Source organism: Psammomys obesus, unplaced genomic scaffold (genome assembly GCF_907164565.1).
Source record: "Psammomys obesus unplaced genomic scaffold, mPsaObe1.curated_primary_1811, whole genome shotgun sequence".
Lineage (NCBI taxonomy): Eukaryota > Metazoa > Chordata > Mammalia > Rodentia > Muridae > Psammomys > Psammomys obesus.
In genome coordinates this window covers 5,646,067-5,661,863 of record NW_026592710.1, presented here as the reverse complement: position 1 = coordinate 5,661,863, position 15,797 = coordinate 5,646,067, and the positions used below count along the sequence as shown (strand labels likewise).

General features: G+C 50.7%; 1 protein-coding gene across 3 annotated transcripts; it reads left to right on the top strand.

Annotated features, from left to right (window-relative positions):
* The first annotated feature begins 2,906 nt into the window (after positions 1–2,906).
* Eno1 (enolase 1) lies at positions 2,907–15,383 on the top strand. Of its 3 annotated transcripts, none has more exons than XM_055615193.1 (12): positions 2,907–3,013; positions 5,448–5,541; positions 7,940–8,035; positions 8,984–9,042; positions 10,845–10,914; positions 11,158–11,291; positions 11,837–12,059; positions 12,870–13,067; positions 13,858–14,059; positions 14,316–14,424; positions 14,544–14,602; positions 14,987–15,383. In XM_055615193.1, exons 2-12 carry the CDS (start codon positions 5,457–5,459, stop codon positions 15,054–15,056), a joined length of 1,305 nt encoding a protein of 434 aa, XP_055471168.1. In that variant the 5' UTR covers positions 2,907–3,013; positions 5,448–5,456; the 3' UTR covers positions 15,057–15,383. The 3 variants fall into 3 exon arrangements, with proteins under 3 accessions (XP_055471168.1, XP_055471166.1, XP_055471167.1); XM_055615191.1 differs by lacking the exon at positions 2,907–3,013 and adding an exon at positions 3,368–3,470; XM_055615192.1 differs by lacking the exon at positions 2,907–3,013 and adding an exon at positions 3,566–3,587.
* The last annotated feature ends 414 nt before the right edge of the window (positions 15,384–15,797 follow it).

Genomic DNA, 15,797 nt, shown 5'->3' with positions numbered 1-15,797 from the left:
TTAAACCATGTGAAACTTGGGGCTCAAACTTAGTTGTCAGTCTTTGCAGCAAGTACCCTTACCCACTGGGCCATCTCACTGGCCCTATTTTAGTTTTCAGACTGAATCAGAACTCAAATAGCTTGCTGCAGGCTAAGGATCCTTAAAAGCTATGGATACTTCACAGGATAAATTTGAACACGAGTATTCTGCAGGGCCCAGCAAACTGCTCTATCGTCAAGGGTGGCTTCGAATTCCTGATCCTGCTGCTTCTGCCAGCCCAGACTGCTGGCCTTACAGGCATATGCCACCATCCCCAAGTTACTCTGTGACTTTTGTGTGGGCTACACAGGTACTCTACCATCTGAACTACATGGCCAGTCTGAAGTCCCATTTTGTGTGGGCTACACAGGTACTCCACCATCGGAACTACATGGCCAGTCTGAGGTCCCATTTTGTGTGGGCTACACAGGTACTCCACCATTGGAACTACATGGCCAGTCTGAGGTCCCATTTTCACAAGGAGGTATGTCACTTTCTCAGTTGACCAGAGGTTTCAGCCAGGTGGGTCACAGGGCATGGACTGGTCTTCCTTCAGTCTGGTGTCCAGCTGTGGGCACCCTGTAGTGCTTTGAAGTCTGACATTCTGAAGACTTGGTAACTCGTTTCCTCTCCTGTGCCCTTGATCTGCCACTGCCATACAACTGCCCAACTGAGAAATAACTAAATGCCTGTAAGGAGGGCAAGCCCTGTGCTGACCGCAGGCAACCGTGAGCTGGGCCTAGAGAGCCACCAGACAGCGCATCTGGCAATGCATGACTTCTGGAAAAGATTTCCATTAGTGCTAAAGTTTTGAGATAGAAATGCTGGCTCAGGGCATAGTGTGGACGCCTCCAGGAATCTTGCAACAGCAGCAGCCTGATATCATGTTCTGCTTTAGATTCTTGCCTGATTCCCTGGGTCTAGCAGACAGCAGTGATGAGCTACCTTATTCTGTCTTTATCTCTCCAACCATTTTAGTGAGATGAAGAAGTTGTCTGGAGCCTTCCCAGGGCCAAGGTCTTAGATTCCCATGGAAAAGAACAGCTCAGAGTGTCTGACTTACAGTTCTTATAAAGCTTGGGAGAGGGACTTTGGTTTAGCTGCTGAGTCATGGGACTGGGGATATTTGGTTTATGCAGAGCCGAAGCGTCAGTGTATCATTGGTGAAGTCACAAACCATTTTACCATTTCCTTGTTGCTTCTATTGTTAAATTTAATCCCAAAGATCTTGCTTTTTCATCAGTAGAAACTTAACAGCATGGACATACTAAGACTTCAGTTTTACACAATGGCTTGGAAACCTTGGCCAGGAATCGCCTAGAGCAAAATGCTAGAGGTTAAGAGAGAAATGCAGCTTCCTGTAGCTGACCAAAGTCAAGAGCACATTTCAATCTCTTTATGAAAGACAACACAGAAAATATAGAAACATATGGCATTAACTCCCAGACTTACAGCCCAGGAGAAATGTTGAGAAAATGCAACAGGAAGAGATGTGCCTGCCGTAGCCCCACAGTGGAAAAGCATGTGCCCTGCACTGTTTGCAAACTGGTGTAGTGGTTTGTTTTACTTTGGTTTTTTGAGACAGGGTTTCTCTGTATAGCTTTGACAGCCCTGGACGGGCCCCATGGACCAGGCTGGCCTTGAACTCAGAGATCCACCTGCCTCTGCCTCCCTGAGTGCTGGGTTTACAGGCATGTGCCTCTCGCTCAGCTCTTTTCTATTTAGTATTACATTTTTCGGTTGGGGTGGAGGTCAGATGATAGCTTACAAGGGTCTACTCTCTCCTCCGCTAAGTCCTGGGAATCCAGCTCAGGTTGTCAGGCATGATTGCTGGTGCCTTTCCCCACTGAGCCATCCCTCAGGCTCTAAGACAGTTGTTTGTTTTTGAGACAGGGTTTCTCTTTGAAGTCTTTGCTGTCCTGGAACTAGCTTCGTATACAAGGCTGGCCTTGAGCTCACAGAGGTATAGAGTTGTTTGTACCTTCACTGCCTGGGTATCAGAACTTTTTTTTTTAATAATTTGTTTTTATTTTATATTTACTGGTATTTTGCCTGCATGAATGTCTGTGTGATGGTGTCTGATCTTGGGAGTTACAGACAGTTATGAACTGCCATATGGGTGCTGGGAATTGAATCTGGGTCCTCAGGAAGAGCAGCCAGTGCGTGTAACCACTGAACCATCTCTCCAGCCCCGAGCACTTTTATTCTTTTTTCTTCTTTGAGAGAGGGTCTCATCATGTTGCCCTATCTGACTGGGAATTCACTATGTGGACCAGGCTGGCCTTGAACTGACATCTGCCTGCCCCTGCCTCCTCAGAGCTGTGGTTAAACACCAGGTTTGATCAGAATGGTAAAAAAAATTCCACCCACACCTGCCTGATGTTTGCCACATCAGTGTGGAATACTACTAGTCTAGATCTTTGAGAAACTAATCAGGAGTATGGGTGTCAAGAGTCCACATAGGTTTGATCTAGGCTACTGGCAGGGGGAGAGCGGTATTAAATCTTTCGAGAAAAGAACTCTAACAAGGAGTGAATCCATGCCTTATCCGCGTTGTAGTGGGGTGGAGGGGCTGGGTGGGTGTAGCACAAAGGTACTGCTTTTCCTTAGCTCGAGTGGGATGCTGGGTTCCATGCCCTACAGACAATAATATAATGATTACGTATATTAAGGGAAAGTTCACTTTTCCTTGGCTACATCTGTCTGAGACTCACCAGAGCAAGGACAAAAGGACGGGGTCACCTTGGCGGATGGCACCAGAGAGCCAGAGCCAGACTCGGCGGCGAGGACGTGCAGTGCGCAGGCGCACTGTCCCCTACGCCCCCACCCCTGCCATTCCACGTGGGAGTGAGGTCCCCACGCTACGCCTCAACGTTTCCACGCCGCCGGGGTCTCCCGCACCTCGCGGCGGGGGTTGGCCCGCTGGAGGGCCGAGCCGGGAAGGTCATCAGGAAGGTCGTGGGCAGGACGTGCAGCGCCGCAGCCGCGCCGGGTGCGTGTGGGACTCGGAGTACGTGCCGCTGGCCCAAGCCCTCATGCCCGCCGCCCCGCCCCGCCCCGCATCCGGGTTCCGCAGACCCTCGGCCGGGCCCCTGGCTCCCAGCGGGAGGACCGCCCGGCATTCCGACAACGCCTCAGGCCGCCCCGGCCCAGCCAGGCGCGGCAGCCCCCGCCCCCGGGCCGTCGCCCCCAGTCTCTGCAGGCCAGGCCGTCCGCACAGCCACGCCATTCTTCTAGAGTGACGGCAGGCTGGGCCAATGGCGGGGCGGCGAGCGGGAGGGCGGGCCCGGCAGGCGAGAGTGGGCGGGGCCTCGCGAGCCCGGTAGTTAGCCGGAGTGGGAGGAGCTTAGAGCGGCTCGGTCTCAGGGGCGTGCGCACGTCCTTCCTTAACGCGCTGGTCGGAGTCGGCCGAGACCTCTTTCTTTCCTGCGCAGCGGTGCGAAGGCCAGGTAGGGTCCGGCTGGGCCGTGGAGGTGGCTCGCCCGCGAGCTCCCCTTGGGTGCGAGTGGGCACGTGCACCCCACCCCGCGCCCTGAGCTCGGGCCGGCACCCGGGCAGCCACTCGGGTGAGCCTCGTGGAAGGACGCGGGCTCTTGGAGGGGGAGGTGCAGGCCCACCTGTGATTACCGAGCTTCAGGTTTGCAATTTACCTGGGCTTCCAAGGCGACCAGAGCAAATGCAAGCCAGGGGTGATCGAGGCCGTGGAGAGTAGAAAAGTGCTTCTTTCTGTGTACGTGGAAGGGCTTGGAGGGAGAGAACGACTGGACCTCCCGATGCCTATTAAAACTCTTCTCAAAATGGAAGGGCCAGAAACAGGGATGCCTAAGAGGCAGAGCGGCGCTGCTCCCCTCCCTCCCGGCGGATCCTGCTTGGGCTGTGGCTCCTGGACCGCAATCTAGCGTCACTGGGCGGGAGTGGCCCAGCCCATCTCTGCTCCGGAATATTACTGACCAGTGGTTGTGGGCTAGCTACTTATTCTAGAGGAAATTGCAGCAGTCCCGTTGGATAATTGTGAAGCCCTCAGGAGACCTCGCCCCAGTTAAGCAAGACCTGCGGGCTTCCTGGGAGGCTACCAGCCGGCCATGAACTGACATAAGATGTATTTAAGAAAACTTCCTGTTCGTTCTAGCCTAGGCAGTGTGGTGGTCCCTTGGCTGACTTGCTTTCTGGCTGTGCCAGAGCCAGTCTGTCCTGATAAGCCTGACCCTTAGGTCGACTTTTCTGCCCTTGGCTCGGCGATGGATCCGAGCCGGTGAGATTTTTCGTTAAGGAAACTTGTTGCCCAGCCTAAAGATGCAGATTAGATACGCATGGTGGAAGGAGCGCAACGGCTCCTACAAGTGGTCGCACTTTCACAGTGCGAGGTGCCACGTGGTCGCTCCCCTCCCCCAAATAAAGGAAAAGAAAGTGCATTTGAGCCAGGGATGGTGATGGCCACGTGTAAGCCCAGCACTGGGGCAGGAGCATCACTATGAGTTCAGGTCAGCCTGGCATGTAATAGAATGTGGGGATGGGAGGCAGAAGACAAAGCGAATGACATTTAAATCCAGCCTGGTCTACAAAAAGGGTGTTTGAAACCTACGAGGTAAATCGTTGGTGCTTTGGAGATAAGAAATGGGCTGAGGAGTGTTAAGTATGCTTTGTAATACAGTGGGTTTTCTCTTGGTGAGCTATAAAGATACATTGTCTCGCAGAAGAGAAAACTAAAGACCAGCTTCTGTTGGAACAGAAAGATCAGGGGTTTGCTAGAGAGATGTGGGGAACCTAGGTAAATAATGGCTTTTGAGTGCTAATGTGTCTTCATGTCTCATGCAGTTTTTTAGTTCTAGAAGCTTTTGGGAAGAAGGGATCAGCTTTGCTGTTTGCTGGCCTGTACCCTCTTCCTCTCAGGCTATGTTGGTATTCATGGATACATTTTTTTTTAATGACATAAAATGCAATTTTGAAAGATACTAACCAGAAGTCATTGGTGTTGGCCTAAATATGGTGGTGCAGATTGAAGCCAGAACCACCCACGTGCTAGCCAAGCTGGCAGACATGTGCCACACATCCCCTAGAGCTGGAGTTAGTTCCTGGCTCTAAGCTGCTTCCTCCATGCAACCAGAACAATGTTCTGTCTAGTTGTGGATAAGTTTTTATTTACTTATTTGGGATGTAGGACGGGACACCAGAGTTTGGGGGGGAGAGGGAATCAGCCCAAGTGGTTTCCCCATTGTGCCGTGTGGTCATCAGGCTTGGGCAGAAGTGCCAGCCACTGGCCTGCTCTTAAAGGAAGAATCCTCACTAGCTCCCAGCATGTCTCATTACTACCCTCCTCTAAGCCCCTTTGTTCTGCTAAGCCCGGGGTTCCCCAGAAGTGATCTCTTGAATGGATTATGCATCTCTGTTAGAATTTATGGTAAATATGAACTTTTTTTTCCCTGCAGAAATTCACCATGTCTATTCTCAAGATCCATGCCAGAGAGATCTTCGACTCTCGTGGGAATCCCACCGTTGAGGTTGATCTCTATACCGAAAAAGGTATGCGCCCACTTCGTTTCCATAGTTTTCATTTCATCGAGAATGCAGTCATGGGTAACAAACACGATTCTCTCGTCCTTCCCTCTGCTGAGGTTACAGGGATGTGCCACCATGCACATCCCTGCTTCTTGGTGTATGATAGGATGTGGGTCGGGTAAGTCATGGGACCAGAGGAAAGAGGTGAGGGCTTAAGCCCTTGTTCAAAAAAAATAAGCCATCATCCTTTAGCCTCACAGCCTGCTGGGGTCAAATAAGCAAGTGGAGGGTGATATCCCACAGAAAAAGGAAAGGTCAGGGCCAGGCTCCAGTTAAGAACACTCACTGTTTCTTGCAAAGGTCCTGAGTTCAATTCCCAACAGCCACATGGTGACTCAACCATCTATAGTAAGATCTGGTGTACAGGCAGAATGTTGTATAACAAATAAATCTTTAGAAAGGAAAAAAAAAAAGGAAAGGTTAGGGCAGGTGTGGCTGGCAGTTCCCTGATGGGACACTCACTGTTAAGTTCTTTCAGGACAGCCCAGAAGCTCTTTTAAACTATAGGACATTTCCCATGGCAGGGGAGTGTTAATGGGCGTGCCTCAAAGTGTGAGGGACCGGGTCAGTGCTGGGCTAATGTGGGAGGTCTTGAGTTGGAATCACAGCACTGCAGAAAAGGTTTGGTTTGAAGTAAACTGGCTGGGTGTGGCAGCTAATCCCTTTAATCGCAGGATTGTCCGTTCTGAGACCAGCCTGAGCTTCACAGCAAGCTCTCCTCAGAGCTAGCCCTGTGCTACCCAGCTGTGTGTATTCAGAGGTGAATGTGGTAGTGGGAGAGCAGAGGAAGACAAGGCACACAGGCCTGCAGAGCTCAACAGGACCTGCCAGGCAGAGCTGAGTCACTGTCTGAGTCACCAGAGCCCAGCCCTTCCTGCTCATCCTCCCCTGCCTCAGAAGAGAGGCATCCTTAATCCTCAGCAAGAGCAGCTGGTGTGTGACAGCCATTGGTGTGGCTGCAGGGCTCCGCCGGGTCCTGCAGGCGTCAGGTACCAAGGACCGGCTCCATCTGCCGATGTAGCCTTCCACTTCAACTGACTTCTGAAACATCGGGTAATTAGAAGATGGAAGGGCATCTAACTGCATGCAGCTCTTTATTTAAGCTGATTAAGTCCGTATATTCACCACGTCCAGCCCAAAGTTGGTATTTCCTAAATTAATATAATTTTAATATTTTTACCTGCCAGTTAAAAGCAATATTTACAATAATTAGTTTGCTTGTTTTGCCATAATATTTTCCTGTGCATTTAGCCTGCACTGGTCTCCAACCCTCAGTCCTCTCAGCTGCAAACATTAGAGTTGTGTGTCAACAATTATTGGCTTAAATATGGTTCAGTTAGGGAGGAAAGCGCCTGCCATGCAAGCATGAGACCCGAGATGCAGTCTCTAGCACCCACATAAAATACCGGGTCTAGCAATCCGTGCCTGCAAACAGCACTGCAGAGACAGACATGGAGGGGCCCTGCAGGTCACAGCCAGCGCTGGCGAATGGGCGAGCTCCGGGTGCAGTGCGACCCTGTGGCAAAAGAAGTGATGTAGCTGCTATGTCTAATTTTTTTTTTTAGTCCTGGCACTGAAGGTGGCAGAGACAAGCCGTTAGAATCCATCATGGTCTGCATAGAGAGTTTAAGGACAACCAGAGCTACAGTGAAACCCAGTCTCAGAAAACGAATTGAGGCAGCCTTTAGTTCAAATTTATAGGGTAAAAAGTAGAGTTTATGTAATCCCCATCCGTGGTCTCCACCAATTTCATTTTTTATAGTTTGTGCATCTGCTTCACCATCCTTGTCAGCAACAAGCAATAGAATTTACTCTTGCTTCCCCTAGGCCGGAAGCATGTGGAGATATAGGAAACCTGGGGGGGGTGCAGGCACCTGAGCATTGTTTGTATCTATTGTAGACTCAGTATAAAGAATGGTGTGCGAGAGCACTGGGCTGATGGAACCCACAGTGCTTCTGGGTCTGGATGTTTTTTTGTTTGTTTATTATTTTATACAGTGTTCTGCCTGCATGTACACCTGCACACCAAAAGAGGGCACCAGATCCCATAGATGTTTGTGAGCCACCATGTGGATGCTGGGAATTGAACTCAGGACCTCTTGAAGAGCAGCCAGTGCTCTTAACCTCTGAGCCATCTCTCCAGCCCGGGTCTAGGTGTTTTAACAGGGCGTCTTGGACCTGAGCTGTTGGTTCATTTCTGTTCAGTAGTTTTGTTTGCCTGCTTTTTAAGGTAGGTCTTGCTTTGGTCCAAGAAGGCTCCAAACACAGCCTGCTGCCTCTGCCTGCTGTGTATTGGGATTGCAGGCATGTGCCACACCCAGAGCTGTGATTCTTAATTGCTATTTTCCCACCTGTGCTCCAGGTCTCTTCCGAGCTGCAGTGCCCAGCGGTGCCTCCACTGGCATCTATGAGGCCCTAGAACTCCGTGACAATGACAAGACTCGGTACATGGGGAAAGGTAAGGCTGGGAACTTAGTTTCCCATGTCCACGCACCAGCTGTCTTAGCACTTCCCCCAGATACCACTCCTGTCAGAGCTTTGGAAATAATTCCCATCTTCAGTGGGGGGAGATTTGTTGCCTGGCTGACAGGCAAGGCCTGGGTGAGTCTGCTCCCAGCCTCTAGTTGGCAGACTGACCTCTAACCTTGGGGTGACGCCCATCTGTCTGTAAATGAAATCTGCATGCTGAAGGTGCTGCAGAGCACACAGAATTGGGCCTTTCCTCCTTCCCAGGTGCAGTGTCAGTCCTATAAGTGTGGGTCTTTCCAAAGAAACTGAATGTTAACTGTAACCGGTGCCTGCACATTAGGGATGTTGAGGTCAGCGATTGAGGAAAAGTCTCAAGGGAAGGTTGTGTGTTCACTGGATGTCTTGAGCTTGTTTCCTTAGAGGCTTATGGCTGGGTAGAGGACAGGTGGTCCCAGTGCTAATGCGCCAGCCAGGGTTAGGCGAAGCCTGGCATGGGAAGCTCTCCTGCCTTCTCTTTCCTCGCTTTCCTTCCTCTGTGTCCTGAAGCCTGTTCTCCTGAGTCTCTCTTTCCTTCTATTCACCTCTACTGGGCAGGCGTCTCCAGACCTGTTAAGTATGTTAATGAGTTCCTGGCTCCAGCCTTGTGCACTCAGGTAACAGCTGGCGACCTAGGTGTGCAACTGGTCTTCCCAGTGCATGATCTTGAACTAACGCCCCTCAGATCGCTCTGTGCTGATAACTCTTTGTGTGGCTCTCAGCCCCTGGGGTCCTAGGGAAAAGCACTCAGACTGGGCCAGACAGACCCATTTGAAGGGGCATGAGGAATGGGTTTAACAGAGTCCTTAGGCTTGGGCCCACTACCCCAGTGCTCTCCAGCAAGGCTGCTCAGGCCTGCGTACTGTAATTCTGTCAGTAATTTCATGATTGTTCCTTCTAGGTGTCTCAAAGGCTGTTGAGCACATCAATAAAACAATTGCACCTGCTCTGGTTAGCAAGGTAGGACCCACCTCCTGGTACTACTGTGTACCAACGCCACCAGAGCCAGGCACAGGCCTTCCTGTTAACGGGACAGCTTATTCTGAGCGCTAGGAAGCTGGCAGGATTCCCTATCATGCATGAGTCTTAACGTGCCTGCTGCCTGTGTCCTGATTGCCTCTGATAACACCTGAAAACTGGGGTGGGGTGGGGTGGGGGGTGAGGAATGCTTGACATCCTTCCATTTCCTTTCTTGACCTTTGGGAGGTCATGGTCCAGAATTTAATAGCAGCTCTGCAGGACATGGTAGGTAGATATATGGATATTGGAATTGGGTTTGTTATTAGCTGTGATGCCAGGAAGGACTGGGGCTCCATTGAAGCCCAGGCTGTAGTCCCAAGCACCACATAAAATAGGTGATGGCCTTGCTGGCAATTCTGGTTTGGGAGACAGCCAGAGCTGCATCCCTGCCCCCATCTTAGTTGATGGGTACATACTGTGTACAAAGCCCTGAGGTCAAGTCTTTCCCAATTAAAAAAGTCCTTCTTTGGGGCTACAAAAAAGCTCAGTAGAACAGCACTTACTGCGCTTCCAAAGGACCATCACCAATGTCAGCCGGCTCACAACCACCTGTGACACCTGTTGTGCGTGAATAGGCTTCCGGCGCCACCCTTGGCCTTGCCCAGAATTGTATGCTGTGAGTCCTAAGTCAGTTCTCAGTAGTGTTGGCCAGCCCTCCTTGGTCTGCAGACATCTTCTTCCCTCTTGGACGCAGTCTGTAGCATCCAGGCATTTCCCCCGGTCAGCCTCTGTAACTCTCTAATTGGTTCTGCTTGTCTGGTCTCCAGATAATTGCTCATTAAAGCACTTATTTGTATCCTCTGTTCCAGTCTTCTGGGCATGTCCTTGTACACTGTATTTTATATCCCCTGTCGCTAGGCCTTCCCCATCATACTTGACTCTTGGGGACACACATTTAGGCCTAGTTACAGTGAGGCTTTGCCACTGGGAGCTTTCGGCTTTGGCAAGTACTTGCCTTTAGTAATGCCTTGTCAAAACAGCAAGATGGCAGACACTCACATAGCAGCACTCAGGGAAGCAGAGGCGGGCTGATCTCTGAGTTTGAGGCCAACCGCTACAAAGAGGTCTATATAGACACTGTAAAAAAAATCACAGAATGGATACTTGACATGCATATTTTTGCACTACATGCATGCCTAGTACATGCATAGGCAGAAAAGAGCATCATCCTGCAACTGTAGTTCCAGATAATTGTGAACCATGTGATTCGGGAGCTGAACCCTCATCCTCTGTATTAGCAACAAGTGTTAGTAACAACTGAGCCATCTCTAATCAGATGTTTTGGTAGGGGTAGTCATGCATTCCCCTCACCAGACAGTGGAGCTTTGTCTTGGCCAAGAGGGACAGCCTTTGAGGCAGCCACTGCAGGGCTGATTGACTGAAGAATTGGCCTTATTGCTTAATTCTTGTGCAAGAACACCCTTGTTTGTGGAAATGCTTTATACAGCCTGTGCCATACAACCATCTGCCTTGTTGTATGTGTGACCTTGACTCCCTGGTGAACTGTAGTCTGTGGACCTAGGGAAATGCCTGAAGCTGTTAATTAGGATAAGTCAAATGTGGGGTTCTTTTGGTTTGTTTTTTTCTATTTCTACCTCATTCTTCTCTTTGGGGCTGGGGGTGGAGCCAGTCTTACAAGCAGTGAGAACCTCCATTGCTGAGCTCTGTGCCCAGCCCCTTGGCCTCCTGACAGACTGGGTGTACATGATTGCCTGGCCCTCACCTTTCTGTGTCCCCCACAGAAACTGAATGTTGTGGAGCAAGAGAAGATTGACAACCTGATGATCGAGATGGACGGCACTGAAAATAAATGTGAGCAGCGCAGGGGGCCATTGAGTAGGAGGAGCGTGGTTCTCTGGACGGTCTCTTTGGTTTATAGTTCAGCAACTTGTGGAATGTCAGCCATATTCCGATGTTGGGGGCGCTATTTGCAGGGAGGACAGGCGGGTCCATTTCAGTAAGCCAGAAATGGCATTGTGACTTAATATGCGGCAGGCTGGAGGGGGAAAGACAGCTAAAAAATGGCCTCCATTCACCATTTTTATTCTATTTTAGCTAAATTTGGTGCAAATGCCATCCTGGGAGTGTCCCTGGCTGTCTGCAAAGCTGGTGCTGTGGAAAAGGGGGTGCCTCTTTACCGTCACATTGCTGACTTGGCTGGCAATCCAGATGTTATCCTGCCGGTCCCAGTGAGTAAATCGTTGGAGCTTGCTTGAGGGTGTCTTGTTTCTATAATATTTTCCAAATATTAATATAGCAGTGAAATATTCCAAGAAAAAAGCTCAGTTTCTAAATATAATCCATCATGGCAGGGAGGTCGGGTCAGCAGAGAGTCATCACAGTTTACCATCAGGAGCAGCAATGAAGCTGGGTGGTGGCACTCAGGCAGAGGCAGATGGAAGAGTTTGAGGCCAGCCTGGTCTACAGAGATTTCCAGGACAGACAGTCAGTGCTTCATACTGTGGCTCTGTCTGAAGGGGAAAAAGTGAGATGTGTCAAGTACTCTACTCATTCATCTCCACCATTCCCAAGCTCAGGGAATGATGTCACCCAAGTGGGCTAGTTCTTTTCATCAGTTAGCTTAGTCAAGACAGTATTGCCACAGACACGCAGGTACTAGTGAGCATTGCACAGCCATCCTGGTACTTTGGGCCAGGTGGTAGCTAGTTCTTATGCTACGGTGGGTGTCCCATGGCTTTCCTGAGCTGGTATCATAGCTCTTTGCTTCTCCCAGGCTTTCAATGTGATCAACGGTGGCTCTCATGCTGGCAACAAGCTGGCCATGCAGGAGTTCATGATCCTCCCAGTGGGGGCTTCCTCTTTCCGGGAGGCCATGCGCATTGGAGCTGAGGTTTACCACAACCTGAAGAATGTCATCAAGGAGAAGTATGGCAAGGACGCCACCAATGTGGGGGACGAGGGCGGATTTGCACCTAACATCCTAGAGAACAAGGAAGGTGAGAGCAATAAATAGTTTCCTTATAGCTGACATTTTGGGGGCAGGATCAAGACTGACAGGCTTTGGGAGGGAAGAGTTTTGGGTGTTTTCTTTTTAGTCTTATGGGATAGCTGGAGAAGGGCACTAGATACCCTAGAGATGGAATTAAAGATGGTACCATGCAGGTACTGCATTCTCTGGAACTGCACTTATGCACTGAACTGTCTCTCCGGCCAGCAGATTACTTTATTTGATCCCACTTTAATTTTGTATATGGGTATGCCCCGCATATATGGGCCACCTCACCTTCCTTCCCCCTTGGCATGAGGGATGGAGCTTGGCTTGTTAGACTCTTTGACCTGCGTAAATGGGTTTCATTGTGAATTAGCCTTCTAGCTGGTGGGGTCATTGACGGGTGGCAGGAGCCATATGTCTGCTCTTGGCAGCCTTGATTGAGATGGCCCTTGCTGAGGTTTCCCTCTTGGATCCCAGCCTCTGTTCTATTTAAAGCTAGTCCATCCTCGGGACAGCTGATCTCAGCCAGTCACTGTAACTGTATCTTGGCCAGCACAGCTGCACGGCACTAAATTCGGGATCACTGACCATGAGAAATTCGGGATCACTGACCATGAGAAGGGCTGTGTGGGGGTTTGTGTGACTGCCACTTTGTGGGCCCGATGTCCCTGACCAGTGGCTTTTTGACCCACAGCAGGAACAAAAGTACCTGACCCCAAACTCATGGCCAGGGCCGGGTAGTTTTGTTCTTTGTGACTTAATATTAGCAGTCATGTGAGGTCTTCTGTTCGTTACCTACCTTTGCCGTTTCCAGCACTGGAGCTGCTGAAGAACGCGATTGCAAAGGCCGGCTACACCGAGCAGGTTGTCATTGGCATGGATGTGGCTGCGTCTGAGTTCTTTAGGTCGGGCAAGTATGACCTGGACTTCAAGTCTCCTGATGACCCCAGCAGATACATCACACCTGACCAGCTGGCTGACCTGTACAAGTCCTTCATCCAGGACTATCCAGGTGAGTGTTCCCAGGCTGCTGGCCCCTTCTCTCCCTCTCCCAGCTGCGGTTTGCAGTTTACTCAGGGTTAACCCAAGACTCCAGCATTCCCCATTCCCCTCCTGCCCATTTCTTTTTTGGAGTCATGCTGACCTTGAACTTTAGTGGACAGGTTCATACTTCAGCTTCTTTCTAATTTTAGGAGACATTGCAGTGTACATCCTCAGTCAGAGCAGAGAGGTAGATCTGAGTCCACATAACAACTTCAAGTGCAGGCTAGCTGGTGCTATATATGAGGCACTGCCTCAAAAATTGCATTTCAAGATCATTGTATACATTATGTCATGATGCAGAGGTGAAGTAGGAAAATGGCAAGTTCAAGGCAACTTGATGCTGCACAGCCAGCCTCAAGTACAAAGACCCTGTCTCAGAGCCATTCTGGGCTGCATAGTGACAGGTTGTCTCAAGAATTTTGGAGCTAGGAATAAAACCCAGGGTCTCTCTCAGCCACTTACCTACAGTCCCAGCTCCCTCGTATGTCACAGCATTCAGGTGTGTGTATATTTTGGCAGGTAACTGGCTGGGCATGCAAATGCTCCCTTTTCAGAAGAAGTCGAGGGAGCTTGAGATGTATCTTGGCAGTTAAGAGAACTCTAGAGCAAGATGTGTGCCTGTGATCTTTCTGGCACTTAGGGTACTTGAGGCCAACAAAGAGAAAGCAAGCCCTTAGGCTCATGGGCGAAGGAGGAAAGGAAGAGTGGTGCCCTAGGACCAGCGCTCAGGCTCACTCTCGGCCGTTCTCCTTTCTTAGTGGTGTCCATTGAAGACCCCTTTGACCAGGACGACTGGGAAGCGTGGCGAAACTTCACCGCCACAGCAGGCATCCAGGTGGTTGGGGATGATCTCACGGTGACCAACCCTAAGCGCATAGCCAAGGCTGTGGGCGAGAAATCCTGCAACTGCCTCCTGCTCAAAGTGAACCAGATCGGCTCTGTGACCGAGTCTCTTAAGGCGTGAGTAGCCTGGGCAGGGGATTCTGGGACTGAGTCCCAGGCCACTCTTATGTGAGGGATGCAGCCATAAGCATTGGTTTCCTGATCTGCATTCCTTGTGGCTCAACTTGACTACATAGACACTGGTAACTTCAGTGTCTTAGGGGTCTGGAAGCCCCTCAGTGTGAGCATTAATAGATGAGAATACCCTCAGGCATGAAGACCATTCAACACAGGGTGAGTGGTCAGGTAGGGATCTGACTCTCCCTTCCCTCAGGTGTAAGCTGGCCCAGTCCAATGGCTGGGGCGTCATGGTGTCCCATCGCTCTGGGGAGACTGAGGACACTTTCATCGCTGACCTAGTGGTGGGACTGTGCACTGGGCAGGTAAGGGGTTCTGCCTGGGGGGGGGGGGGGGTGCTGTTTCAGCTACATGTGTGAAGGCTAGGCCTTTATTCATGTTCCCTGGAGCTTCTGCAGCGACGGCTGTTTCTTTGTTGTTCCAGATCAAGACGGGTGCCCCTTGCCGATCTGAGCGCCTGGCCAAGTACAACCAGCTCCTTAGGTAAAGACACTTGCTGGTAACTGGGAGAGAGGGTGTGCCTGTGCTGTTGGATTCTCAGAGTGAACACTAGTAGTTGTGAATGTGCCCAGAAGCAGGCATGGGCTGCACCGTGCTGCCATCTTGTGGTGGAAGGCAGAACAGGTCCGGCCACATGCAGAGCCGAAAGGGCTGCCTTTTCTGAACAGGACAGTTGGGTGTGACATCTTCCTGGGTAGTGCCATCACCTCACTATGGAGCTGAAAGCTGTATCCCACTCTAATTTGAAACTCATGGCAATCCCCCTGCTTCCACCTTCCATGTGCCTGATTATTAACAAAGGGTGTGAGCTACCACACCATCTACAGAGAGAGCTAACTGCTTTTTTCCCCCTCTTTGTTTGCCAAGAATTGAAGAAGAGCTGGGCAGCAAGGCCAAGTTTGCTGGCAGGTCCTTCAGGAACCCCCTGGCAAAGTAAAGCGTGGACTGGAGATCCTGGAGCCAGCAGCTGCTTAGATCCTCCCTGTCCCTGGTGTCATCAAGGCCAGTCCAGTACTTGTCCTTTCCATGTCACAGCTTCCTTAGACTCTGAAGTCACGCCTGACCACCTGGAACCCTGCTGGAAACCCCAGCTTTGTAATCATGTGATTGGTCTGAATCATTGTTCCTGTCACCTCACTTGCCAGCTAGTGTCTGGAGCCCTCGTGACTCCAGTGTAATCTCTAGAACTCCCCCCCCCCCCCATGGTTCTACATGCAAAATAAAAGCCGCAGTAACCATGAGAGCACTGCTCATGTGTGGGTAAGGCTGGATTCGAGTCTCATTTGTGACGCCTGGGCTGAGGCAGAGTGGGCCTGAGCTGTTACTCTGTCCCCTCCAGTGGACTGGTCCCTGGGTGGAGACACCTGCAACCCTCTTTAACAGTTAGGATTAAAAGGTGGTGTAAGTGCCACACAGTTGTGAGGGGGCATTGAGCTCAGGCACGCAGTTACTGACACAAGCTGAGCAATCAATGCTCTGAACCCAATGTGAGGAGGGGTCCTTGCATTTAAAAGAACTGGCCTGACCAGGTGGCTGGCGGCTGGGTTATGTAGGAGTAGGGCCAATAGGGGGTGGGCTGTGTTGGGTGAGAGCCTGGCAGCGTCCATGCAAATTCCCTCACCCACCCTAAGGCATGCCACAAGTGTCCCACGTTTCTGATGACAGGGAAGTTGTTTGC